General features: G+C 54.0%; 9 protein-coding genes across 9 annotated transcripts; 5 read left to right on the top strand and 4 right to left on the bottom strand.

Moving 5' to 3' along the window:
- Positions 1–20: 20 nt before the first annotated feature.
- On the top strand, positions 21–1840 carry CkaCkLH20_13068 (X-Pro dipeptidyl-peptidase C-terminal non-catalytic domain-containing protein; the record flags this gene model as incomplete). The annotated part of the gene is made up of 2 exons (XM_038895779.1): positions 21–522; positions 576–1840. The coding sequence occupies 2 exons, from the start codon at positions 21–23 to the stop codon at positions 1838–1840; spliced, it is 1767 nt and encodes a 588-aa protein (XP_038738932.1).
- Positions 1841–2301: 461 nt separating this feature from the next.
- CkaCkLH20_13067 (fumarylacetoacetate hydrolase) lies at positions 2302–3644 on the top strand (the record flags this gene model as incomplete). The annotated part of the gene is made up of 4 exons (XM_038895778.1): positions 2302–2463; positions 2513–2993; positions 3045–3125; positions 3187–3644. The coding sequence occupies 4 exons, from the start codon at positions 2302–2304 to the stop codon at positions 3642–3644; spliced, it is 1182 nt and encodes a 393-aa protein (XP_038738931.1).
- A 2194-nt stretch (positions 3645–5838) lies between these two features.
- Positions 5839–8164, top strand: CkaCkLH20_13066 (mitochondrial carrier; the record flags this gene model as incomplete). The annotated part of the gene is made up of 3 exons (XM_038895777.1): positions 5839–6027; positions 6181–7374; positions 7433–8164. 3 exons carry the CDS (start codon positions 5839–5841, stop codon positions 8162–8164), a joined length of 2115 nt encoding a protein of 704 aa, XP_038738930.1.
- Positions 8165–8798: 634 nt separating this feature from the next.
- CkaCkLH20_13065 (lysosomal cystine transporter) lies at positions 8799–9710 on the bottom strand (the record flags this gene model as incomplete). The annotated part of the gene is made up of 2 exons (XM_038895776.1): positions 8799–9481; positions 9557–9710. The coding sequence occupies 2 exons, from the start codon at positions 9708–9710 to the stop codon at positions 8799–8801; spliced, it is 837 nt and encodes a 278-aa protein (XP_038738929.1).
- A 925-nt stretch (positions 9711–10635) lies between these two features.
- Positions 10636–11232, bottom strand: CkaCkLH20_13064 (uncharacterized protein; the record flags this gene model as incomplete). Its single annotated transcript, XM_038895775.1, has 1 exon — positions 10636–11232. One exon carries the CDS (start codon positions 11230–11232, stop codon positions 10636–10638), a length of 597 nt encoding a protein of 198 aa, XP_038738928.1.
- Positions 11233–11830: 598 nt separating this feature from the next.
- On the bottom strand, positions 11831–13323 carry CkaCkLH20_13063 (uncharacterized protein; the record flags this gene model as incomplete). The annotated part of the gene is made up of 3 exons (XM_038895774.1): positions 11831–12378; positions 12441–13185; positions 13252–13323. 3 exons carry the CDS (start codon positions 13321–13323, stop codon positions 11831–11833), a joined length of 1365 nt encoding a protein of 454 aa, XP_038738927.1.
- Positions 13324–14619: 1296 nt separating this feature from the next.
- Positions 14620–17475, top strand: CkaCkLH20_13062 (dynamin family protein; the record flags this gene model as incomplete). The annotated part of the gene is made up of 3 exons (XM_038895773.1): positions 14620–14881; positions 14960–16984; positions 17036–17475. 3 exons carry the CDS (start codon positions 14620–14622, stop codon positions 17473–17475), a joined length of 2727 nt encoding a protein of 908 aa, XP_038738926.1.
- A 347-nt stretch (positions 17476–17822) lies between these two features.
- CkaCkLH20_13061 (uncharacterized protein) lies at positions 17823–19431 on the bottom strand (the record flags this gene model as incomplete). The annotated part of the gene is made up of 2 exons (XM_038895772.1): positions 17823–18926; positions 19012–19431. 2 exons carry the CDS (start codon positions 19429–19431, stop codon positions 17823–17825), a joined length of 1524 nt encoding a protein of 507 aa, XP_038738925.1.
- Positions 19432–20503: 1072 nt separating this feature from the next.
- Positions 20504–21367, top strand: CkaCkLH20_13060 (uncharacterized protein; the record flags this gene model as incomplete). The annotated part of the gene is made up of 1 exon (XM_038895771.1): positions 20504–21367. One exon carries the CDS (start codon positions 20504–20506, stop codon positions 21365–21367), a length of 864 nt encoding a protein of 287 aa, XP_038738924.1.
- Positions 21368–24571: the final 3204 nt, after the last annotated feature.

Raw genomic sequence — 24571 nt, 5'->3', positions numbered from 1 at the left:
TCATTCAAAATCTACCCAAAATGTCCGTCAAGACCCCCCCCATCAAGGACATCCTCGAGATCACCGAGGACAAGGAGAACGGCCTCACATTGATGAAGAATGTCTCGATTCCTCTGAAGGACTCATCACTTCCCATCCGAGCCAATGTCTACCTTCCGCTCTCGACCGACAAGGCGGCTCGCTACCCCGTGCTGGTTACCTACGGCCCATACGGCAAGGATATTCCGTACGCCAAGTTCTACCCTAAATCTTTCAGCGAGGTCAACCCCGAACAGAGGTCAAAGTATTCGGCCTGGGAGACTCCAGATCCCGTGTACTGGACCAGCCAGGGCTACGTCATCCTTCGAGCCGATGAACGTGGTCTGGGCCAGAGCCCGGGTCTGCTGGACACCATGAGCCGTGGTACAAGCGAGTGTTTCTTTGATGTCGTCGAATGGGCTACGGACCAGCCTTGGTCAAACGGCAAAGTCGGCTTGCTGGGTATTTCCTATTATGCTGGTGTGTTCTTTCCTGTCCCGTCCCGTCCGTCCCCAATGAATCACCAGACCACAGCCACTTACATTTCTTACATCCAGGCTCTCAGTGGCGAGTTGCCGCCCGCCGACCAAAGGGCCTCGCAGCCATCATACCATGGGAGGGCATGTCCGACTACTACCGCGACCGCTGCCGTCACGGTGGCATTTACTCCAACAAGTTCATTGGTGTTTGGTGGAATCGCCAGGTCCTTGTGAACCAGTACGGCCGCAAGGACAGATCCAAATTGGACTTTCCTCCTGACGGGCCAGGAGCCAGAGGTCAGGAAGACACCATTGAGGGTGACTTGCCTGATGATGTCTTGGTTGCCAACCGACAGGACCAGACCAAAGATAACGAGGCAAACCGCTTCCGCGATGATGATTACTACGCCAGCAAGGAGTACAATCTGGAAGACATTGAAGTCCCTGTACTGAGTGTTGCGAACTGGGGTGGCATTCTTCTTCACCTGAGAGGCAACGTCCAGGGTTACCTCGGGGCCGGCTCCAAGCTCAAGTATCTTCGCTTCATCACAGGCCGTCACGACTTGCCCTTCTACTACCCCGAGGAGGTTGAGTTGCAAAAGAGTTTCCTCGATGCGTTCTTGAAGGGCGACGATCGCGTGGGCTGGAGCCAGCCTGGCAAGGTGTCTCCCGTAACGCTCACGCTGCGGAAGGGCAACATTGGTTTCAATGACGCCCAGAAGGAGAAGGCATACGAGAAGCGCGAGGAGAGTGCCTGGCCCATCCCGCGAACGAAGTACACAAACTACTATTTGACGCCCGACCTGGGCCTAACAGCCGCCGGAGCCAGCCACGACTCGGAGAAAGTCTCATATAAAGCACTTGGCTCACTCGATAGCCCGCAATACGTCTCCTTCACCACCGCTCCATTCGAGCAAGAGACAGAAATCACAGGTCACGTCGTGGCTCATCTCAATGTTTCCGTCACGCCCGAAAACGCCGGGAACGACAATGATATCGATCTCTTCGTCACTCTGCGCCACATTGACCCTAACGGCCAAGAGGTGTTCTACACCGGAACCGCTGGAGACCCTGTGCCTCTCGTCAAGGGCTGGCTGCGGGTGAGCAACCGCAAGGTGCATGACGAAAACCCGAAGCACAAGTCATGGCTGCCGCACAGAGAGTACCTCTCCACTGATGTCCAGCCCGTCAAAGCTGGCGAGGTATACGGTGTAGATGTCGAGATTTGGCCCACCAACGTCGTTGTCGATAAGGGTGGCAAGCTTATTTTCGAGGTCGGAAGCGGCGATACGCAAGGCAGTGGCATTTTCCAGCACTCTTCCGAAGTTGACAGGCAAGTATAAGTGACCAAAATCCCTTTGCAGAAGCTAACTCCCTATTTGCAGACCCATCAGCAGGTTCGCCGGACTGAACAACATCCATTTCGGACAGGGCTTGGAGAACTATGTTACGTTGCCCGTGATTCCGTCAAAGTGAGCAAGCCCTGCAGTGTCCGGGAGAATCTGCTGCCACGATTTGTGCTTGCCGTAAAGCTTGCCGATCCATAAGACGGTTCCTGGGTTCGGGGATGCGACCCGACCCAGTGAATCCGGGGCCGGGGCCGGTGGGGGTGGGGGAGGAAGACGTGGAGGAGGGGGTGGAGGGGTGGATCCTCGTTTTGGCCCAGCGCAAGCGCCTGAACACTGTGAATGTGCTTCAAGATGTTTAAGATTCGTAGCTGCTGTAGTACTCGCACCTTGCGACTATCACCTCTGATCCAGACAACCACGATTGTTTCAGACGTCGTCCGCGACTGAACGCCGAAATGAGCTTCTCTGAGCACTTCTCCATTGACAACATCCCCTACGGCATTGCCAGCAATGACAGCCGTCCCAAGGGCGTAGCCACGAGACTCGGTGATTCGGTTGTCTTTCTAAAGGACTTGGGCCTCGAGGTATCCAATCAGCTCCAATCAGCCCTGGACCAAGTAAATCCTTCTCTCGTCTCTCCAAAGGACAAGAATTGACTCAGTGTAGCCGACTCTCAACGAACTGGCGGCCGTAGACAAAACCGAGCTACAGTCACTGAGAAAGAGCATCCAAACCGCCCTGTCGGACCGTTCAGTGCTGTCGAAACATGGCAACCCGATCAAGGATGTCCAATTGCACTTGCCATTGCAGATTGGTGGCTTCACCGACTTCTCCTGCTCCAAAGAACACTTGTTGAATGCTTCGGAAGCGGTCATGGGACAGAAGTCTATGCCACCAGCAGCGCCGTATCTGCCCATTGGGTATGGAGGTCGACCCTCCTCAATTGTCATCTCGGGTACGAAGATCACGCGTCCATACGGTCAATATCGTGACGGAGACAAAGTTGGCTTCGGACCGTCGAGGGCTCTCGACTACGAGCTGGAGATGGCGTGCATCATCGGAAAAGCGACTCTACTCGGTGATCGTGTCTCTGTGTCTGATGCCGACGAGCACATATTTGGTCTAGTCCTTCTCAACGACTGGAGCTGTAAGTCTGGTTCTCCAGAACGAGCGATGGAGAGAGGCTAACAGCAGGTAGCTCGTGATATTCAGGGATTTGAGATGAACCCTCTGGGTCCCATGAATGGCAAGTCCTTTGGGACCACCATGAGCCCGTGGGGTGAGTTCTCGTCCCGCGTGCTCCCCCTAGTCGTTGGCTAATACTGGTGGACTTGTCGCAGTTGTAACCCTCGAAGCACTTGAACCTTTCGCGACACAGCCGCCAGTGAAGGATATACCCGCCCAGCCCTATTTGTTGGACAAGAAAGAGAAGTCGAGTTACAATATTGCTTTGAAAGCGGAAGTGTTGGCGGACGGACAGGCGACAACAGTGTGCCAGGCGCAGCTCAGCTGGATGTACTGGACGTTCCGAGATCTCGTAGCCCAGCAGACGATTAACGGATGCAACATCAATACGGGCGATGTTTTGGCTACCGGCACGGTGTCAGGGGCTGGCGACGATGAGCACGGCTGTCTGCTGGAGATGACCAAGGGCGGCAAAGTTGGATGGAAGACGTCTGACGGGCAGGACAGAACATATTTGCAAGACGGCGACGGAGTGCGCATGAGCGGATACGCTGGCGACGGCGTAGGGTTTGGCGAGTGTGTTGGTTTCATCGAACCGGCACGGGCATTCTGAGTGGACAAGGAAGGCAACGCGCGGGGCGGCTATGGTTTGCGGGAGAAGTCTGGAATTTGAAAGCCGGCTGCGGAGGCTGGGCCTCGACTCGAGGCACCTTGATGCGCGCTCCGAGCCGATCCCTGAGCTGTTGACGTCGTCTCGGATTCCGAAAGTGGCAGGGCCAGGCACCGGCTGCTCCGTTGGTGCGCAAGTGATGTGTGTCGCAGTGAAACTGCGGCAGTGAGATTGGCGCATGTACGGGGAGAGCACGGGGATACGACTTTTTTTTCTTTGCTTTTTCTTTTTTTTGCGTATGAATAATCTACCGGGTAATATGAAAACCAAAGCTAGGTTCAAGTCCAATCCTCCCCGATTGCAGAATGAGCTGGTCGCTATTGCGGCGGGTGAATTCCGTGCGTGGGTGACGAATAATCAGTACTTCGTAATACGAACACTTTAAGGGTCCCGGGAAATTTTGGAAACCTGGGGAGGCGGCTAGAGTTGACCTCAGAAGTTCAGAAATTCCCCATAGTGCCCCCCACGGGTCCGTGTGTAAGGTGCCTACCTACCTACCTGGTAGGTATCCGTAAGGTACATACCTAGGTACTCTCGGGAAGTTCGGGGCGGGCCCGGGATCCACTTGTCCGAAAGATATGCGCACGAATCGAGGTCCATCGGAGTCCTGATCCCCGTCAAGTGTGCCAAAGGGTTCCGATCAAGGCCGGTATGTGCTACCACTACCAGGTCGGGTTTCGTCCATTGACGGTGGTTTACTCACGGCATTTCTTGCTTGCTGCGAGGCCTTAATTCCCACAAGCTCATGGTCTTTTACAAAGCTACCAAGAAGACCATCGAGGAGTGCGAAGCCGAAAAATATGTGTATGCGGGTTACCAGGTGAGAGGTATTCGTCCAGAGCAACGAATATAGTCTACTGCAACACACGCCACCCGACGCGGAAGGGTCCAAGAAGTTGTTAAAGAAAGGCAGAGTTCAGGGCTGCATTCTGCAGCCACGGACGCCAGGAGCGGCAGCAGCCACTGTCAAGAGCGCGAGCATGACCGAGGCGGTCAGCCTACGTACGCACCATGAAGTAATCGCCTGGGCAGCGACAGCACGCGGACACAACTGTGAGAATCGGCGTCGGCGGCGTCGTCGTTTGTGTGTGTGGTATGCATGGCATGTGCCGGGCGTCCTAATGCCAGCTGGTCTCCGTAAGGTAGTCCGTACGGGCAAGGCAAGCTCGCTAAAATGACGACCGGGATAATCAAGGATGGCCTGGGGATCTCACGCGCGACGGCGCCAGGGAGGTATCAACAATACTCCGGGTCCTGTTCCTGACAGGACTAGGTAGGTGGACGCTACCTAGCTTGGGAAGAAAATTATGCCAGTGGTGTGGCTGGCGATTCCGAAAAACGGGCTCCCGCAACTTGGGAGGGATTGACTCAGGTCTCAGGTCATCCCGCTGTTTCTGTCCTTGTGTGTCTCCTCTTGCCGCCTTCTCAAGCGATTTTCTGTGTCTCTGCCAAGTTCTATGAGTACGTACTCGTTGTTGTACTTACTTACCTACCTCAAGTATACAAACTATCTTACCTGCCCTGTATCCGGTCTTCTTAGGTGGTGTAGGTAGTCACAGACTGAGACCGCCCGGTCGTTCTGTAGTTAACGTGTTTTTTTTTTCTTTCCCTTTTTTCCCCTCCTTCCTTGCCGCGTGCGACCAAAAGTGACCGGCTGCAGTAGATGTGTGAGAGAAGCTTCTCGTGTTATGTGTTGTGTGACCAAACTTCCCCAGACGAGCCTCCCCCAAATTTTTCCTCCCCCTCGGTCTCCCAATTCCTGTCGACCAGAGATACCTTACTCTCTACCCTTTGCCTTTCCACTTTCCTTGCCCTGCCTGCTCGATTTCGTCCCTCCTTGTGCCCATTGAATTCCGTAATAGAAACGACCGATCCTGGAGAGTAAAGTCCACCCTTGAGCTAGAGGCCCACGTCGGCTACGGTAACTGGTCGTAGAAAGGACCAGAGCCATCTTATCGCGTCGCACCAACTCACGTTGCGCGATAACACTCGCTCAACCCACAACCCACACACCCACCCACCTTACCTCCTCTTCTCCTTCTCAAGGTCAAGGCAGGGTTCGAAACTCTCAGACGATTCTCATCGTGCGCCTGCTGCTTCCACAGCTTCTCGTAAGCCGAGAACCAAACCGCCCAACATGAGCAAAGCGTTGGCCGTCAAGGAGGCCGTCAAGGAGAGCCTTCTTGGCGCTGAAGAGCCCGTTCAGCTGTCTGCCCAGACAAAGGCCAGATTCGTCGCCAATGCCGTCAAGGATGAGTCGTCAGAAGAGCTCTTGATGGGCCCTGAGCAATTCATCAACGCTGTCGCGCCCGCCGACGAGGACTTTGTAAGAACCCCTTCGCTCTCTTGTCTGGCCATACCTCCCACGTCCGGTGGCTCCTTGGAACTCAATGCCTCCGCGCGCCGAGTTCAAATCTGCCTCCGATATACCTCCGATCCACCGCGCGACCAATGACTGACTCCATCTGCAACGCCGTAGCACAAAATCAAGCGCGAACAGTATGGAATTCTGTTTGGCGTCGCCGACCGCAAGGGCAGCGGAAAGATTACCCTCTCCGAATGGGCCGCCTTCGAAAACCTTTTGATGAAGCCCGACGCCGAGTACGAGATTGCCTTTCGCCTTTTCGATGTCGACAGAACCGGCAACGTCAAATACGAGGACTTTCGAAAGCTCTACGAGCTTAATAAGGGACCCGACAGCATCCCCTTCGACTGGGAGTGCGAGTGGGCTAAGCTATACATCGGCAGCAAAAAGAAGCGCCACCACATGGACTATCCCCAGTTCTCCCAGATGTTGCGTGGTCTTCAGGGCGAGAGAATCCGTCAGGCCTTTCAACTCTTTGACAAGGATGGCGACGGCTTTATCGACCCCGAGGACTTTGAGCGCATCATCCGCGAGACCTCCAAGCACAAACTGTCTGACCACTTGCTTGAGAACCTTTCCACCCTCTGCAACATCTCGCTCGGCAGCAAGGTCTCGTACGCCAACGTGCGCGCTTTCCAGAACATGATCAAGGAAATTGACCTCGTCGAGCTCATCGTGCGCCGCGCTTGCGCCAAGAGCCCCGACGGTAAGATCACCAGGACCGAGTTCCTCAACCAGGCCGCCAAAATTACTCGCTTTTCCCTCTTCACCCCCATGGAAGCCGACATCCTCTTCCATTTCGCCAGCCTTGATGAGCCCTCGGGCCGCCTCGGCCTTGGGGATTTCGCCAAAGTCCTTGATCCGTCATGGAGAAACGCCATCTCCGAGGCTGCTGACGAGGCGGCTCAGCGTGCTCTTGCCAAGGGAGCCACAGCCAGCAAGGCATTTCTGAGCCGGGTCCTAGAGTCTACCTACAACTTTGGCCTGGGTAGTTTGGCCGGTGCCTTCGGCGCCTTCATGGTCTACCCCATTGACCTCGTCAAGACGCGTCTCCAGAACCAGAGAGGCGCGAGACCCGGAGAGAGGCTGTACAAGAACTCTATCGACTGCTTCCAGAAGGTGTGGAGAAATGAGGGTTTGCGCGGCCTGTACTCGGGTGTTCTGCCCCAGCTGGTCGGCGTTGCGCCTGAGAAGGCCATCAAGCTGACGGTCAATGACCTCGTGCGCACCTACTTTACCAACAAGGAGGGCAAGATTTGGTACGGACACGAAATCCTGGCTGGTGGTACAGCCGGTGGTTGCCAAGTTGTGAGTCTCTCTTTTTGGACGGGTCTGGCTAAACAGGTGCTAATGTCTTTGTTTTTAGGTCTTCACCAACCCCCTCGAAATCGTCAAAATTCGTCTTCAGGTCCAGGGTGAGGTCGCCAAGACTGTTGAGGGCGCACCTAAGAGGTCGGCCATGTGGATTGTGCGCAACTTGGGTCTTGTTGGCCTGTACAAGGGTGCTTCCGCCTGCCTCCTCCGCGACGTGCCCTTTTCCGCCATCTACTTCCCGACCTATGCCCACTTGAAGAAGGACATGTTCGGCGAGTCGCCTACGAAGAAGCTGGGTATTGTTCAGCTTCTTACTGCTGGCGCCATCGCCGGTATGCCTGCTGCATACCTCACGACGCCATGCGACGTGATCAAAACCCGTCTTCAGGTCGAGGCGCGCAAGGGCGAGGCGACTTACACCGGCCTTCGCCATGCCGCAAAGACCATTTGGAAGGAGGAGGGTTTCCGCGCCTTCTTCAAGGGCGGTCCCGCTAGAATCTTCCGTTCATCTCCTCAATTCGGTTTCACCCTCGCCGCATACGAGGTCCTGCAGAGCGCTATTCCTTACCCCGGCGGAACGGACTCCAAGGTTCACACCGGTGTCGGCGAAGCTGTCTCGACTCTGAGGGAAAAGCTGGACACCAGCCCCTTCGCGCGCAGCCGAAACGCGCTGAAGGTCATTCTTGATATCGACGAGGACTTTGGTAAGGTCAAGGTGCCGAGTCAAGAATCTTGGAAGAAGCTGCCTGCTTTCATGCAGACCAACGGCAATGAATCATCATGAAGAGCTGCCAGCCAACCAATAGACACACCCTTTACATGACCAGAAACTAGAACTCAAAGAACGGCGGCATGCTCATCTGGGCGGAAGAGAGTTTGGCACAAATATCGCATATGGGGAGGGGAAAAATTCTAGAGCATAAACCCAAGATCAAGATAGAGACGACTCCAGAGTGAAGAAAGAGGCGGGAGAGGCATCCTGTGAGATTGCATATCCCCCCGACGGCGTTCAGGGGCAGGCATATAAAGGGACTTGGGCATTCATTTTTTTTTCTAAAAAAAAAACTTTTCCTTTCTTTCATGTCCTGCGCGCCTTGTTGGCCGTTATTTTCCTGCAATTGGTTGTTATATTCGCGTTTCCTGTTGGGATTCGCTGCGATCAGCACATCATTGACGCAAGACGCTGCAATAGGCAGATTTCTTGAGCCCTTCCGGAGGAGCGAGTTTAGACCGGGTGAGGTTATATTTGTCTAGATACGTATGGAGTCATCCCACTGCTGTCCATAGAGGTTTTACTGGTTCCGTCGTGCATGCATTGGGGCGGTATACATGCAAGGTGACACCGTCGCGTTCTATACAAAATCCCGACAGTTCTATTGTGTTCAGATAAACTGCATCAGCCGAGTTGCGGCTGTCGTCTAGTCTAGTCTCTGATGCTCCTCATCCTCCGATCGAAGTAGAGAGTCCCTCTCATCAGCCTTACCCTCGGAGCCGCGATACAAAACGTAATGCTGAGTCATGAACACCACATCGTACACCATGGAAACGTTGCCCAGGGCGAACTTAACCGGATTGCCAGTGATGCCAGACCAATCGCGCTGCAGGTACGAATCGATGGCCTGCTGGGCACAGGACAGCAGGCCACCGGAGAAATCGAGCAGAATTTGCCAGATTGACCATCCCTTGGTAGACTTATTGCGGTAGTTGGTAATGACCTGTGGGGTGTACTTGATCAACGTGATAACAAGCTTGACGTAGGAGACGGCGTAGACGAGATCGAGAGCGCACCAGCTGATGCGTGGATCAGCGCCGGCGGGAGCCGCCGCGACGATGAAGGCGACGATGACCACGCCCACGATACAACCGAAGGCAATTCCCGTGATGAAGCGGCTTGGTTTGGTTCCTGGGGCAGGCGCGAAGCCCCAGAGCTTGGGGAGGTACTGGCTCGTGGTGATGCAGGAAAGGAGGAGAGCGTGAGCGGCAAAGGTGATGTCGTTGAATGCAACAGTCGGGGTGAGGCCGTTGTTGCGCGCGGCGTATTGGGAGCGGACCACCGGGGAGTAGTAGAGGCACGAGTTGGAAATGAGGTATGCCAGGAAACCTGCATCACGCCGAGGGAACAGCGTCAGTCCAAACCGTTTCGTGGGATGCGGTCATAAGATTGCAAACGACTTACCCAAGCAGTTGATCAGGGGGAAGTCAACCGTTGTGCCAGCCGTGGTCTTTCTCGCGAAGTTGAGCAGAGGCTGGGGGTAGAACGAGCCAGACCAGCAAAGGAAGTAGATCCAGCCGAAGACAGCGGACAGGAATGGGAGTAGTTCGAACGCCATATTAGACGTCTCGATTGCAAGTGAAGTCGCTTTGACCTTGCTCTCTGAACCCCAAGCCTTCTATTTGAAGCCTTGAAGACAGCCAGCCAACCTACAAGTTCCGAATTGAATGATCAAGGTGGTGTGGGAGGAAGGGAATGGCGAAACTGGAAAGGGTATGTCGCACGAACAATTGCGATATGGGACCTGACATGGAAAGTCTGATGCGGGTTAGCTTCGCCGCCGCTACACTGTACATTGCGCTCCTGCCGATAGCCAGTGTTTCTAATGGTGCCTTGTACACACCGCGTAGTGTAAGGTAGCAGGTGCCTTCTTAAAGCAGCGACACATTGACCATGAGGCCCCGGTAGCGAGCTTGAGGTCCGTGCACGAAGGTAGGTAAGCTCATGTGCTCCACTGAGAGGCACCCGACACTGTGGGGTCTGTGGGGTTCATAGGTAGTGTTGTCACCGTGGGGTGTGATGTCGCCATCCACAACAGCACCGGTGTCCCGACGGCGCCTTATGTTGGTGGTACTGCGAATTTGAGGGCGGGAAGCTTCCCTGGCCTGGACTCGCTCAGGTCAAGTGGACGTCCCTTTGCGACGATGTGATGTGACAAGATTCGGAACGTTGACATAGGTAGTAAATGTCTCTTGGCCAACGTAGGTTGAGTGAGTGGTACGTCGCCAGAGATGTCCCAGGCCCAAGCTTGACATCGGAAAACAAGATGAGGGACACTTCAGATATTTCGAGAGACTGATGGGAATCAGTCATCCATTTGAGCCCGAGTAGAGCCACTTTTAGCGCGTGGAAATCAACAGGGACTACATCCAAGTCAAAGAAGACTCAAGATTTGCACCTGACCCTTTTAGAAGGTCATTTGACAATTTCGTGCTGCCGACTTAGTATACGCTACAAGTGGCCGTCTCAGACTCAAATGGATGTTAGACTTGGTGGTTGCCTCTAAATGAAGCCAGCCTCGTCTCAACATTGTCGACGTCGTCGGCATCGGACTGCATCACGTCCTCCAGCCACCGCGCGTAGTCTTCAAAGCCAGTGGTACTTCCGTAGATCTTCACGACCTTGACACGGCGGACTCCCTCGAACAGCTGCATCACCTCATGGTCTGCGCCTAGAAACATTGACTGTCGGACTTCGATGACTAGCTGGTCGGCGCCGCTGAAGGCCGCCGTCGCTGCTTCTGCGTTGTATCCTGGGTCACAGTCGAGCCGCACACGGATATGGAATCGGCGGATGCGAGGAAGCACCGAACGTTCCTTCACAGGCGGGTACCAGGGCCGAAGGCGCGGGAACGATGCGAGCAGCGTTTCGTGGGCGAGGAAAATATTTTTGCAGTAGAGTATCGGAGACGCTTCGTCGTGGATTTGGCGGTTGACCTTTAGGATTGCTGGGTGCAGCCGCTGGACAGGCCGTGTATCTGGGGCGAGTTTGTCCAAAGGAGGGCATAGGAGGAGATGCGAGTAAATTTCGAGACGGATCTCGATGGGAATATCCAAGAACTCGGACGAGGTGGACGTCATTTTGGATTTGTGAAGCCGGTCAGTGGCACGAAGCTAAGGAAACCTGAGGTGAAGAATGAGTCTAGGTCGCGTCGTACTTTCAATGGGGACGTGTCCTGGCCCTCTCGATTAGGTATTATGAGGTACCAACTAGGTAAGCAGCCTCGAACTTTCCCAGGGCGAACGGTGATTCGTCAATACCTACCTCAGGACCCTTGGATCCGTAGCAGTCGTAGAGTGAAGCAAGCGCAGTCTTGCCAACTCGCTGCCTCTCCTCAGAGCTCCCGTTGGAGCGTTAAGTGATTGCCCAACAAGGAGTTCGCGAGCTCCAGGCATTTGAATCCGATGAGGAGCTCCATTTGATTTGGTTGCCATGACCGAGGCGAGATGCAAGTCGTCGTCTAGGACAGGACACGAAATTATGCGATGTCATATCACGACCAATTTTACAACCCAAAATGCTTGAAGACACGGCTTTGATTTGCCGGAACGCTCTCTGACGGCTCTGTCGCTCGCCTAGCATGTTCTTTCCTTTCCAGACCAAGAACGCCCGCTCATATGCTCTTTGACATGATGTATAGTTTGTAAGCCCCACGCTCCCGCAAATGGACAACACTCGCTAGCTCATCGTCAACTCGGGGAAGAATCTTGACAACTTGTTAGGATGGCCAAATTCTGTCCTGTTGTGATTCTGCTCGTCAGGAGCCAAAGAGTCCGTGTCACTATCCGCAATCGGTTGACTCTGTTCCGGGGCGGCTCTCTTCACCTTGATGTTTCCTTGAACCGGGGGTCTTGATGCATTGGTTTGTCCGCTCGATATGGTCATGATTGATCTCGAGTCAGCTGGTGTCGAAACCTCATGCAGCGTACTCTGCGGTCTCGACCTGGCTGACGGGGAAGGCTCCGGTATGTGGCTGCGCGAGACACCGAAGGGAATGGTTGGACCGAGAGTTTTCTTCGCGGCTTCCGTGTTTGACAAGGGTGTCGATGCCGGACTAAGAAGTGATGATATCTTCTCATTCGCGATCAAGCCCTTTGTCTGAACGAAGGCGCTAGAACGGACGTGGTATGGGCTTCGATCGTAGTACTTGTCAATGATCGGATGAACCATGACCGTTTGGTTATGAATTGTCAGAATGGAGTTGGTCGGGACGTTCACCCAGTTCTCTGCGAATGGATTAGCTCCGGTGGACCATTTTAATTGCAATTGTTGTTGTTGGGAGGCATACCCCTCTCGAAAGTGAGAGGCTCGCTCGCGACGAGAACAATATCAGCGCCTTTATCCCGACGCTCCATCTGGTAGTTCCGGTCGGTCGCAGCCGATGTTCTCGTCCCCCACTCAGTGCCGGATGAATAGTACAGACTGGCGGCCTCGTCCGTTGCACTACTGATGTACCGTGTGCAGATGATGCTCTTGCCGTCCGTAACCGCGAAGTTGAGCAAACTGCGAGTGTCCACGTTTTCTGACTGAATGGTGCTTTCCGCAATGCCATCGATTAGCTCATTGATCTGCTCGATGGTCTTCAGCAAGGCCTTCCGCAGCAAGGTAGGGCCGAATCCGCAGGCGGGCTGTGAGCTGGGATCAATGCCCATCCTTTCGAGAGTATCGAGGAAAAGTGCAAAAGCCCATTCGCTGTCTGTGCCGCCCTGAACCCCCAAATACCACTTATCTGCCAGCTTTTGGCCCAGCCTCCTCTTGATGTGTTTCCAGCCTCCCAGACCTCCATTGTGCATCCACATCAGGCTTCCGTGGCAAAACGGATGGCAGTTGTCTTCACTGAGAGAACCTTCGGTTGTTGCTCGGACGTGTGCGAAGATGAGCTGGGAGGCGGTTTTGGAGGCAATGCGCTGGAGGTTGGTGCAGTTCCAAGCCGGTATCGTCGAGGTAAAGAGGCAAGGCGCATGGCCAAGTTTTGGGTCGGTGTAGAAGCCGATTCCGAAGCCGTCTGCATTGTTCTGGCCTCTCCGCGTGTCCTGTCGGATGAAGTAAAGACGTCAGGCACATGTAGGGGCTAGCCGGGGGTATTAGAATTAGCTTACAAGTCTGAGCCTCGAGTCGAAGGACTGCTTCAATATGGAGTGGGTGGGATCGAGGATGAGCTTCGAGAGCAGAATGTCGTCGCTGCCGCGGTACACCTAAGCGCAGTAAGTCGCCGGCCGAACACTTCCTGATGGAGATATCGTACTAAGAAGCGGCACATGGCGGCCGATGTGCCAATGGCGACTCGAAGGTTACAGAAGAGAGGGACAGAGGCGAGGTTGAGGGCAAAGAACTGCGACGGTTACCAGAGCGCAAATAGCGAGGGGGAGATGCCTCTACTTGTGCCAAAGAAGTTGGAGAATGACAGGGGAAATCAACATTCCCTTGGGATCAGAGTCGCGGAAAGAAGCGGCCAGATATCATTATATGTTTTGATGAGGGATGGCGCGATCAGAAACCCAAGGGCGGTGGCGCAAGTTGATAGGGATATTAATGATGGATGGAGCGCAGACCCCAGCTGATCAGGGCGCGCGGCAGCTGAGCGTCCGTGCTGCTGATGGTGACGGGAAAAGAAACAGCAGTCGAAATACGGGGAATGTGCAATTGCGCCTTTGTTTGTTAGTTGGACTTTGGCAGTACGAAAATGATACGCAGAATCGGGGGCTACGGATCTCGTGCAGTCCAGTGGACAATTGGCTAAGTACGTAACTCAACGGGGACTGACGAAGTGAGGGGAATATTAATAGAGCTCCTTTTTAACTAAGGTACCTACCTAGGTTAGGTACCTTACCATAACCTAAGACCTTGCGGATGCCTTACCTACGGTAGGTTTCCGTAGATCGGAGTGATGATGAGATAAGCATGTAAGAGTAAAGACAACAGAGTTATGTATTAATCCGCTTTCCGAGGCAGCAGCTCTAGCTGTGACGGGAACCGTACGGATAGGGACAAAACACTCATAATTGCCTAGGCCTCTTAGGTCAGCTATAGGTACCTTAGGTAAGGTAGCTATATGTAAGGCAGAGAAGGTGGGCCCAGTGGAGGCATGCTGGCATGTCAGCACGGTGCCTCATGTGAAAAATCCACGTCTGGCACAGCGGTACGTATCGATGCCAATGTGGTCTCCACTGTTGGAAATGGCTCTTCATGCAATCAGGCGGTGGACAACAATTGCAACCCGCGAGAACCCGTCTCTTGATCCCACGCCACTTCTGTCTGGCCCGCGACAGTCTCGACGGGTTTCTCATGCCCACGTCTCCCCCAAAGACACAGAACCGTTGAAGGCAAGAATATCCTTCGGTTCTGAGCATCATCTCCGAACACCCTCCGATCTCCATATCGCAAAGAAACCGTCACCGGTTATCGACTGCACTTTGTGCTTTGCCGGCAGCATGAGCGGACGCCTTCTTGCTGCAGGGCTCTCGCCCATGGCGCGACGCACTCCCGTTCAATCCGTCCGCCATTTCCACCGACTGCCCGCTGGCGGTCTTCAGCAAGCTGATGCCGCTGTTCGTGCCACCCGACGACGAATGTGGTTCCCTGGGAATGCCTTCCATAATGCTGTCATCGTTCGGAACGCCTCATTTGCTCGATTTCTACCGAAACTTGTCGTCAAGTTTGCCAGGATCCCCGCCATGTTTGGCGGGTTGGCGGTTGGAACACTCGCCTGGATTCAGTATCAGGCTAACCGTACGACTTCTCCCTCTTTTGTCTTTTTTCGGGTTTTTTTTTGTGTTGAACAACATTGACTGACCCCGCAATCTACAGTGCTAAGCAACAATGCGTGGGACTTCGCCGCCAAAACGGCTGACGGAATATCCGAAACCGCATCGACCCTGTTCGGTGGCGCCAAAGACATTGCAGATCAAACGATGCGTGGATGGGAAAATACCAAAGAACAGTTCGAGACTCCAGAATGGTTGCAGAAGGTTTTGCGCATTCACGAAGAGATTGGAACTGGAAAAGGTGGCTCCGAAGGACCAGGAGGAGAGCCCCCCAAGCAGAGCAGAGCTGGAGCAGCGACAGTCATCGGGGCTTCTGCCGCCGCATACGGCTACGACCAGTCTTCCGAGGACGACCCGCGAGACCCTGACGAGGTTGCCAGAGACGACCAGATGATGGTGCTCACCAAGAAGATGATCGAAATCCGTGGTATGCTCCAACAGGTTGGCCAGTCAAGTGCCTTGACCTTGCCTTCCATCGTCGTCATTGGATCCCAGTCGTCTGGCAAAAGCTCCGTTCTCGAAGCCCTCGTCTGTCACGAATTCTTGCCCAAGGGCACGAATATGGTTACTCGTCGTCCCATCGAACTGACTCTGGTCAACACTCCCGAATCGAACGCGGAATATGGCGAGTTTCCTGATCTGGGCTTGAGGCGCATCACCGACTTTTCATCTATCCAGAGAACCCTCACAGAACTAAATTTGGCAGTTCCGGACACTCAGTGCGTTTCGGACGACCCCATTCATCTCACAATCTACTCGCCAAACGTTCCAGACTTGTCTCTCATCGACTTGCCCGGCTACATTCAAGTTGTGGGACAAGGTCAGCCTCTTGAGCTCAAGCAGAAAATATCCGAACTTTGTGATAAGTACATTCAGCCACCCAACGTCATTCTCGCAATCTCTGCAGCAGATGTGGACCTGGCAAACTCGACTGCGTTGCGCGCCAGCCGCCGTGTCGATCCCAGGGGCGAGAGAACCATCGGAGTGGTTACCAAGATGGACTTGGTAGACGCTCCCCGTGGCGCAGCCATCCTAAGCGATAAGCAGTATCCTCTGAGGCTTGGATATGTGGGTGTTGTCTCCAAAGTCCCCCAGACGAGCAGTCTCTTCAAAAGGTCTGGCAGCATCATGTCAGTCATTACCAAGAATGAGAACGCGTTCTTCTCAGCACACCCTCTCGAGTTCGGCGACGGCTCCGGTGTCAGCGTGGGAACGATCAATTTGCGTAAAAAGCTCATGACGGTACTTGAACAAACCATGTCTGCCAGCCTGCAGAGCACCAGTGATGCCATCAGACAAGAATTAGAAGAGGCAACGTACGAGTTTAAGGTTCAGTACAACGACCGCCCACTCTCTGCGGAGTCATACCTAGCGGAAAGTCTCGACGGTTTCAAGCACTCTTTCAAGCAGTTCACCGAGGAGTTTGGTCGACCTCAAATGCACCAGCTTCTTAAGCACGAACTGGACCAGAAGGTTCTCGACCTGCTGGCTGCTAGATACTGGAACAAACCAATCCAAGATTTGACCCCCGCTCGGCCTGAGCCGGACAGCCTGGCTGATCTTCCCAAGGCCGACCCTAACTCTATGTACTGGCATCGGCAGCTCGATGCCTCAACGTCGTCCCTCACGAAGCTCGGCGTTGGAAGGTTGGCAACGACTGTCGTAGCCTCGGCGATCCAGTCGCACATTGACAGGCTGATCAAGCATTCAACATTCAATAGTCATCCATTCGCTCGGGAGGCCATCACGGAAGCGGCCTCCAGTATTCTGAATGAAAAATTCTACACCACCAGCGATCAGGTCGAGAACTGTGTTAAACCCTACAAGTTCGAAATCGACATCGACGAGCGAGAATGGACCCAAGGTCGGGACAACGCGGCGGTAGTACTAAAGAAGGAGCTACAAGACTGCGAAGGGGCCCTCAAAAATATCGAAGACACTGTGGGCGGACGAAGGAAGCTGAGAGAGGTCATGAACTTCGTTGACCGTGCTCGTAAGGGCGATGTTGCTGTTGAGGGGGACGGACGAAGCGGTGCTGGGGGCTTCAGTGCGGCACTCTTGACGAGAGGTAAGACACACATCTTATTATTTGCCACAGAGCAACGCTAACACAAGCTAGGACGCGAGGCTGTTTTCCTCAGAGATCGCGCGGACATCATCAAGATGCGCTTGATGGCAGTCAAGTCCAAGCAGTGTGCGAACCTGAAAAACAAGTACTACTGTCCCGAGGTCTTCCTTGATGCGGCAGCCAGCAAACTCGCCTCGACCGCTGTGCTCTTCCTCAATGTCGAGCTGCTTTCCGAGTTCTACTACGGTTTTCCGCGAGAGCTTGACAATCGCCTCGGTAGGCACCTTTCAGACGAGCAGATTGAAAGGTTCGCCAAGGAGGATCCTAAGATCAGGAGGCATCTCGAAGTCATTCGCCGCAAGGAGCTGCTAGAGCTGGTCCTTGAGAAGATGGAGAGTTTGCGACAGCTTGAGGGTCGTGAACGAGAGCGCCACCAGGGCGGCAGACCCAACAAGGATGACAAGCAACGGGGACGCTGGGCGCTGTTCTGAAAGAGGCAGCTATCATGATGATACCCGAGGGTCTTTCTCCCCTGGGCCTGTAACGCGTTATGACTTGGTTGCAATAAGGAGTTGCGGTGTTGTCAGACAGTCTTCCGTGGTTGGCCTGAAGCGTCATATTGGCAGCATGGAGGCGGTTTACTCTATTTACAAGCCTTCTGGTTTTTTGTACACAATGGTATATAGCAAGAAGGATACCCTCCTCGACTCGGCCTATCAAAGCAAATAGACTTTTCATCACTCTCGACTTCTGTCCCTTTTCATGACTGAAATCACATCTTGATATCCCACAAGCAGAACGCCGAACAAACTTGAGCGTACTCTTCCTAAGACCCTGGCTACGCGGTTGCATCGATACTCGTCTGCAAAGTCACCTCCCACCTCAAGCTGGTGCCTCGGCCGTATCCCTCGCCAAGCCTATTTTGTATCAAAGTTGATATCCGACTGCGTAGCTTGCTGATGGTACCTTCATCACAACCCTTGGCGACACAGATCTTGAGATTGGCCATGCACAGTCCGTAGTGCACCTGCCAGAACTGCGCATCCTCGATGCGCGTAACGCCAGGCTCTGCCTCGATTTCCCGCACCACAGATGTCACGCCTTCATTACCGCCGTTGCCTCCGTAAGACATCAACAACATCATGGCCTGGGCCATGGCCAGCTTGGCGCCGAATAGAAACATGGAAGCCGCAATGGCCGCACACAGGGTGCGATCGAGCCAAATGTATGTCTTGATCGAGAGCAGAGGCAGAAGGAGCAACAGACTAGAGAAGAAGACAGTAAGAAAATGGAAGATGTTGGAGAAGTGGGTAGGAAGGCTAGCCAGCCAAGACACGCGCATGATCCTAGCAATGCGTGCATGGTTCTTCAAGCCATATGCGGAGATGGCCGTCGAGGCAATTGCTGCGAAGGCAGCCCAATCTACCTCGCCGGCCGACACACGTTCATGCACATGTTCGTGGTGCGGCTCGTGTCCGCCCTTTGTCTCCAGCCAGTGCTTCAGGTTGTGCGATACAAGATCGAAGCCGCCGAACAGCAGGAAGATGGACATGGCGAAGCCGGCGAGAACCTCGGCTCGTTCAAGACCGAAGGGGTGCCGGATACTGCTGCGGCGCCATACCTCAAAGTTGCCAAGAACTTCGACCGCGACGCAGACAGCAGCACTACCGGCGTCGAAAAAGACCAAGTGGGACAGAGCCATCATAGCCAGGGAGCCTTCGGAAATGAAGAACAGCCAGGAAGCGACAGTCAAGTGGCACAGACTCCAGTACAGCCTCGCGCGCTGGTCGCTGGACATGCTCTTCCATGCCTCCTTGGCTGTCGGCACCGGCAGGGAGGCGGGTAGGACGGGGGGCGGTCGTTGAGGAGGCTCTTGGAAAATCTGGTGCTGCGTAGAAATGGAACTGTGCTTGTATCGATGGCCGCGGCGCTGTCCGATGTTCTGAGAAAGGCCATTGTCAGCGATCGAGTGACGATGGGAGGTTGATGAGGCGCGCATCATGTTGGGATATTTCAACGTAACATACGGACTTGACAGGCGAGGTCGAGATGACCTGCGTCTGGAAGTTGAAGGGGCTTGGAACGGTCGAGCCCCCAGCAGAGGTAGGGTCGTCTTCGGTCATTGCTGCAGCGTCCGGACGAAGCAAGCCGGGTTTCAGATTGGGCGAGGGAGTCAAAAGACCGGATGCGATGGCTGTGGATGTTACGCGGGAGAGGACGTCGCTATGGTTGCCGCAGTAGCCGTCGTCGTCCTGAGTAGTGGTCTGGTGTTCTTCGTCGGCAGCGATGTTTATGGACGGAAATGCGGTTCGAGGAAGATGTGTAGGAACGACATCGACATGGGGTAATCTGCTATCGCCGTCGACGTTGCCGTTTTCGGGAGTCGGTGGGGTGGCAGGTCGTCTTGGAGGGGTGGAAAAGCGTGCAGATGCAGGGCTGGAAGCCATGGGCCTAGTCTCTTGCGTTCTCGTCGCTTACAACGAAACTGTAAGATAGTTCAACGGGGTGGAATGGACAGTGACAGTGGCAGTGTCAGTGGCAGTGGTTCCCGACAATCGCCGGCATTCATTGTGTGAGAAGGCGCGATGGTGGTGTGTGTGAGGTGTGTGAGTTTGTCGAGCTGAAAGTTTCCAGACAGAACACGCCAGGATGAGATGGGACGAGACGAGCAATCACTAAGGAAGGATACATACAAAAGACGTCGCGTGGTACGTAGTTTCTTGTACTGAACGGATTGCCAGCCCAGCCCAAAGAAGGGACGGAGATCTGTCTCCAGATTCCCGTTCCCCGCACGCCCCAATGAATGCATACTACGTATAATGCAATATGGTAGGGCCAGTCTCAATACGTATATACTGGGGACATTGATAATTTATAGAGAATACGGCGGCATATGCACGGGCAGATAGATAGATAAGGTACCCGACCTAACATTTCTTGCAAACTCAAGCACCTGCTAACCTATCAGCGGCCCACGTCACTATGCAGGGACCTATAATTTATCTGCTTTCCTCTGGTACTGCCTCGATTTCACATTTGTTGAAGCAACTTTTACAACACAAGTCAAACTGCTCGTTGGTTCAATTGATGTGTTCTTTTGGTGGTCTGGAGTACTACATTGACATGGAATATAGCCACGCGTCGTAATCGCAAATCGTTGTACAAGCTCCCAGCCGCCTGTTCGAAGCCCACCATCCTGTCCGACTTACTCCACTCTCCTGCTGGGACCAGCCTTGCGCGACAAAGGGTTGCAGCTCGAGGCAAGACAAAATGGACCGAATCGCGCCCGCCGAAGACGACGACGACGGCACAGCCAGTCCCAGTCTCGCCAATGGGACGAACTTAATATCTTCACCACAATCATATACTTCTCCGCAGCCTCAGCAACCGTCAACCTCTTATCGACGCACCGTTTCCGGCGCGAATTTGCTTTCCAAGCTCCCCTTTATGCGGTCCTTGTCCGACGGGAAATCACTCCAAGAAACCGATCAAGACGCATCGCACTCGGCGCCCTCATCCATGTCCACCGTCACCCAACAACAACAGCAGAAGTCGAGAAGGCGAAAAGGCTCCCTTAGGAAGGTTGCCCTGCTCGGAAGAGGCGCGCAGCGGGAGCGCAGAGAAGCGAAACAACTTACAATCGATACGTCCCACACAATCTCTCGGGAGAAAGAAGGGGCGAGGACGTATCCCACCATGATGAACACCATCGCTAATACGACGACGACGACGAAGACGACACTCGAACATGACCCTCTCGGCCTGAACATCTCGGACCTGACACCCCGTCCCTCTATGGATGGGTATGCAAGCAGGTCGAGTCTCGTCCAGTCCCCTGTCTCTTCAACGAGTCCATCTCAAGCGAACGACACTGAGTCGACAATTACAAGCCCTACAATATCATACACGTCTACTACGGACGAAGACGACGTGCTCCACATACAAAACCACGTTCCGCCGCCTCTTAGGCCGGACTTGTCTCTGTCGTCAGGGTCCGAGTCGTACTTTGCCAACCGGAGACGGAGGTCCATCTTGCAGGCCAAGTCGCCGCTCTCGTACAGCGGGTTGTCGAGCACGCCACTGCCGCCTACCGACGCGGACTGGGACTACTCGGAGACGGAATGGTGGGGCTGGGTCGTCCTGATCGTGACGTGGATCGTGTTTGTGATTGGAATGGGATCTGTTCTTGGGATCTGGAGCTGGGCGTGGGATGTTGGGACGACTCCGTACGCGCCTCCAGAGCTCGAAGACGACCCAACGCTGCCTATCGTTGGCTACTATCCCGCCCTCATCATCCTCACAAGCATCATGGCGTGGGTGTGGGTAGTGGTAGCTTGGGTTGGAATGAAATATTTCCGCCATGCCAAAATCAGTGGGGACTGAAACCTCTCTGATGTTCACCCGATGTAGGATATTCTTCTCTACGAGAGGTATGACGGTCAAAAGTTGTCCACAGTTTCTGGTTGGGATTTTCAGAAGTTGGAGGTCGCAAGCGTAGCCTCAAAGTTTCAGTTCGCCCTTCTCCTCTCCGAAAACCAATTCGGCCGTCCAGATTAAACAGTGCGTAAAATCGGACCGGGCAGCACAAGCACAGGCTCTTGGCTGGCCTGCCACCTACCTATGTAGGTAAATTAGTTGGGTTGCCTGATGGTGATGGACCTTACCTTTTAGTGCATGCACACTCAAGACATGTCAAACTGCCCGTCCAAAGAAGTGACAGCACAAAGACAGATGACCCGAGGTAACGTGCTCAAAGCGAAAATTACCACCCGGATGGTCCACAAAGCGGCACTCTCGACTCTGCTGGATGTCCTCCACTATCCACTAGCAGTCTGGTCGTCGAGGCGGTCGGTGGTGGAAGGCACGCTACCGTCTACACGTAATTCCGGAGGGGGCCAAAGAGAACAAAATTCCCGAGGACAGAAAAAAGCAGTGGGCTTGCTTGCCTTGCCTTGCCTTGCCTTGCCTTGCCTTGCCTTGCCTTGCCTTGCCTTGCCTGCCTTTGGGCGGTGGAGAATAAGGGTCCACGGACCGCATCTTCCAAGATCTCGGTACCTAGTAAAGGGTGGTTGGGACTTAGACTAAGGTACGTAGGTATTCTGACATGTTAACATGTGTGGCGGACTCGAGGTCGAGTTCTGGGTCGCAAACTCACGCGACCGAGGGAAGCATCGTGGCCTTACTCTTACTCTATGCTACAGCTACAAGAAAGCCGTCTGAAACACTCACATTGGTACGCAGTTGGTGCTGAGTCCGTAAGGTAGACGGCGCGCGTCTTGCTCTGGCATGTGTACTGGCTGGAAAAACAGGCGCGCCCTTCTGCGTCTGGAAAGCCAAGTTGGATCAAAGTACGAGACACGATTAACAACTGGAGCTTGAGAAAACAGCTGGCATGTTGCGGCAGTGTACGAAGCAGTCACAGTCAAACAGTGTAGGTAAGTAAGGTGGTGGACACGCGTTCATGAGAAGGTGCACGAAATGTAACTTGATGCACGTAATGTGTTGCTGCTGCTTACTACCTATGTAATGACGGGCGATGCTGGTGAGTTGGCAAAACAGACAGGCTACTCTGCACGACGTGCAGAATCTTCAAGTCGGTCGGAAACCGTCTCTCTCCGCGCCCTCCCATCTCTTCGTGGCTGGCCTGAGGATGACGGACGGAGAGCAAAGCCGAAAAAGGAGGGGACTCAGACCCTTGAGAGAGAGGCTTGGCAATGGTTTCCAAAGGCAGCGGTAGCGGCGGCTTACCTAAGGTTCCTAAGGTTACCTACCTACCTAGGTTATGAGAAGCCAGAGAGACGTGAGGTGGTAGAGGGGCGGATGAGGGGTGGAGGCCCCGCCTTCCCTCCCGACGCCCGCTCTCAAATTCACGTCTCCCATGATTATTTTATTTAAGCGCTCTTATTTCTTGAGATGGCAGAGGCGGCAACAAGAAGGATGTGCTAGCACGGCCAATCAGTAAAGACCCAGCCCCGGCCAAATGGAGCCCGGCTGGAGTGAAGAGTCGTAATGCGTACATAGTGTACACAACCTAACATACCTTGGAGAGAGGCCGTGCGCCATCTGCATCCTGCATCTACTATAGTATTAAGGCACCTAGGTAGTGGTCGCGAATATTAAACGCGTCTGCGGTTCTCGTCTTAATGGACCAGGTTGGTTGATTGACTAGGTAGGTAGCCTGGCCGCCATACGATTGCACTGCGGATCAGGCGCTTAACATGCGTCATCTAGACTTTCTTTCTGGCCACGGGCAGCATTCAAGAGTTGTCGCCTCGTGAGAAGAAGCGAACAGACAGGCGGGCAGAGTGAGAAATAAATAGCAATATGGTGTTGGTCTTGCGTATACGGTCTAGCGTCAGCGCTTGCGGTAAAGCGTCCAATGCCCATCCATGATCGGCCGTCGAGGGAGCTACACGAGGGCTTCTTGGATTACCTACCAGCTGAGGACATTGCCTGGTTGGGTGCCCATGCATGACCCGATCACACCAAGACGGCTGAGGTGGAGACTGTCGTCTGAGTGTCAAGAAACTCAACTCCAGCCCATGTTTAATTATGTTGTTGGTCTAGAAGGGAGAAAGAGTATACCTAGGACGAATCCATCCGTACGTGCCTACCTACCTTACCTAGGTAGGTACCTCGTCATTACATGAGGTGGGTAAGGTAGTATTCAGTACAGCTCCTAGGGAGCCTAGTAGGTAGGTAAGTACCTTAGGGAGGGTATGTAAGCACGCCCGTGCTCGTGCCCGTGCCCGTGCGCTACATCCGCGCCGTCTTCTCCTCTCGACACGGCTATGGGCTCATGACCTCACAGCTCCAGTTTGCTTCTCGGCATGCCAGAGACAAGCCTGGACGCCCCTCGCGGAGACGGCACTGGTTGAGGAACGGGAAATCCGACCGTTGAGAATCGAATCTGGGACAGGTGCGCTGGCTGACGATTGCTGAAGACAATCTCCACCCCCGATTCCAAGGGTTCATCGTGTGGCCGGCGCCTGGAGACGAAAGCATGCAAGCAATGCAAATGACGAGTTGTTGGTCCTAACTAAGCTGGGCACGGCACAACAATCAACAAACTAAAGACCAGTGTTTTGATACTCATCCAAACATGACGACGACAAAAGACCTCCAACCATGCGGCGCTGAATGGAAGGGGGCTCCATCCAACAAAGCACATTACCACGAATCTAATCAACGGCAAAGTTATTCGTACATAAATATCCAACAACTCCCTGTGAGACCATCGGGGTGGGAGCATCCTTGCACGCGATCCCGCCAATTAGTTGCTAATGGCTGTCGGACCACCCACCACGAGACCCGGGCCGTCCATAGCACGGTGTCTCGAGCCTTTGACAAGTCCAAGAATTTTAAGGATAAGGATAGAGTGAGCAGCCAACATCAAACTGGACCAGCAACACAAAGCAGTGCGAGCGGCCGTTGCGTGCCAGCTCAACGATACGATGAGAATTGAAAACATATGCCCCTACAGAGCACTCCTGCCCTGCCTGCTGCCGGGCAAAAAGCAATTGCCCAAATCTCGCATGTACAGATACGTCAAAACGAATTACTCATTGTCTTCGGTCTATCCGCCAT

Source organism: Colletotrichum karsti (assembly GCF_011947395.1).
Source record: "Colletotrichum karsti strain CkLH20 chromosome Unknown Scaffold71, whole genome shotgun sequence".
NCBI classification, from domain to species: Eukaryota; Fungi; Ascomycota; class Sordariomycetes; order Glomerellales; family Glomerellaceae; genus Colletotrichum; species Colletotrichum karsti.
The sequence above is the reverse complement of the archived record's forward strand: the minus strand, read 5'-3'. Positions and strand labels throughout refer to the sequence as shown.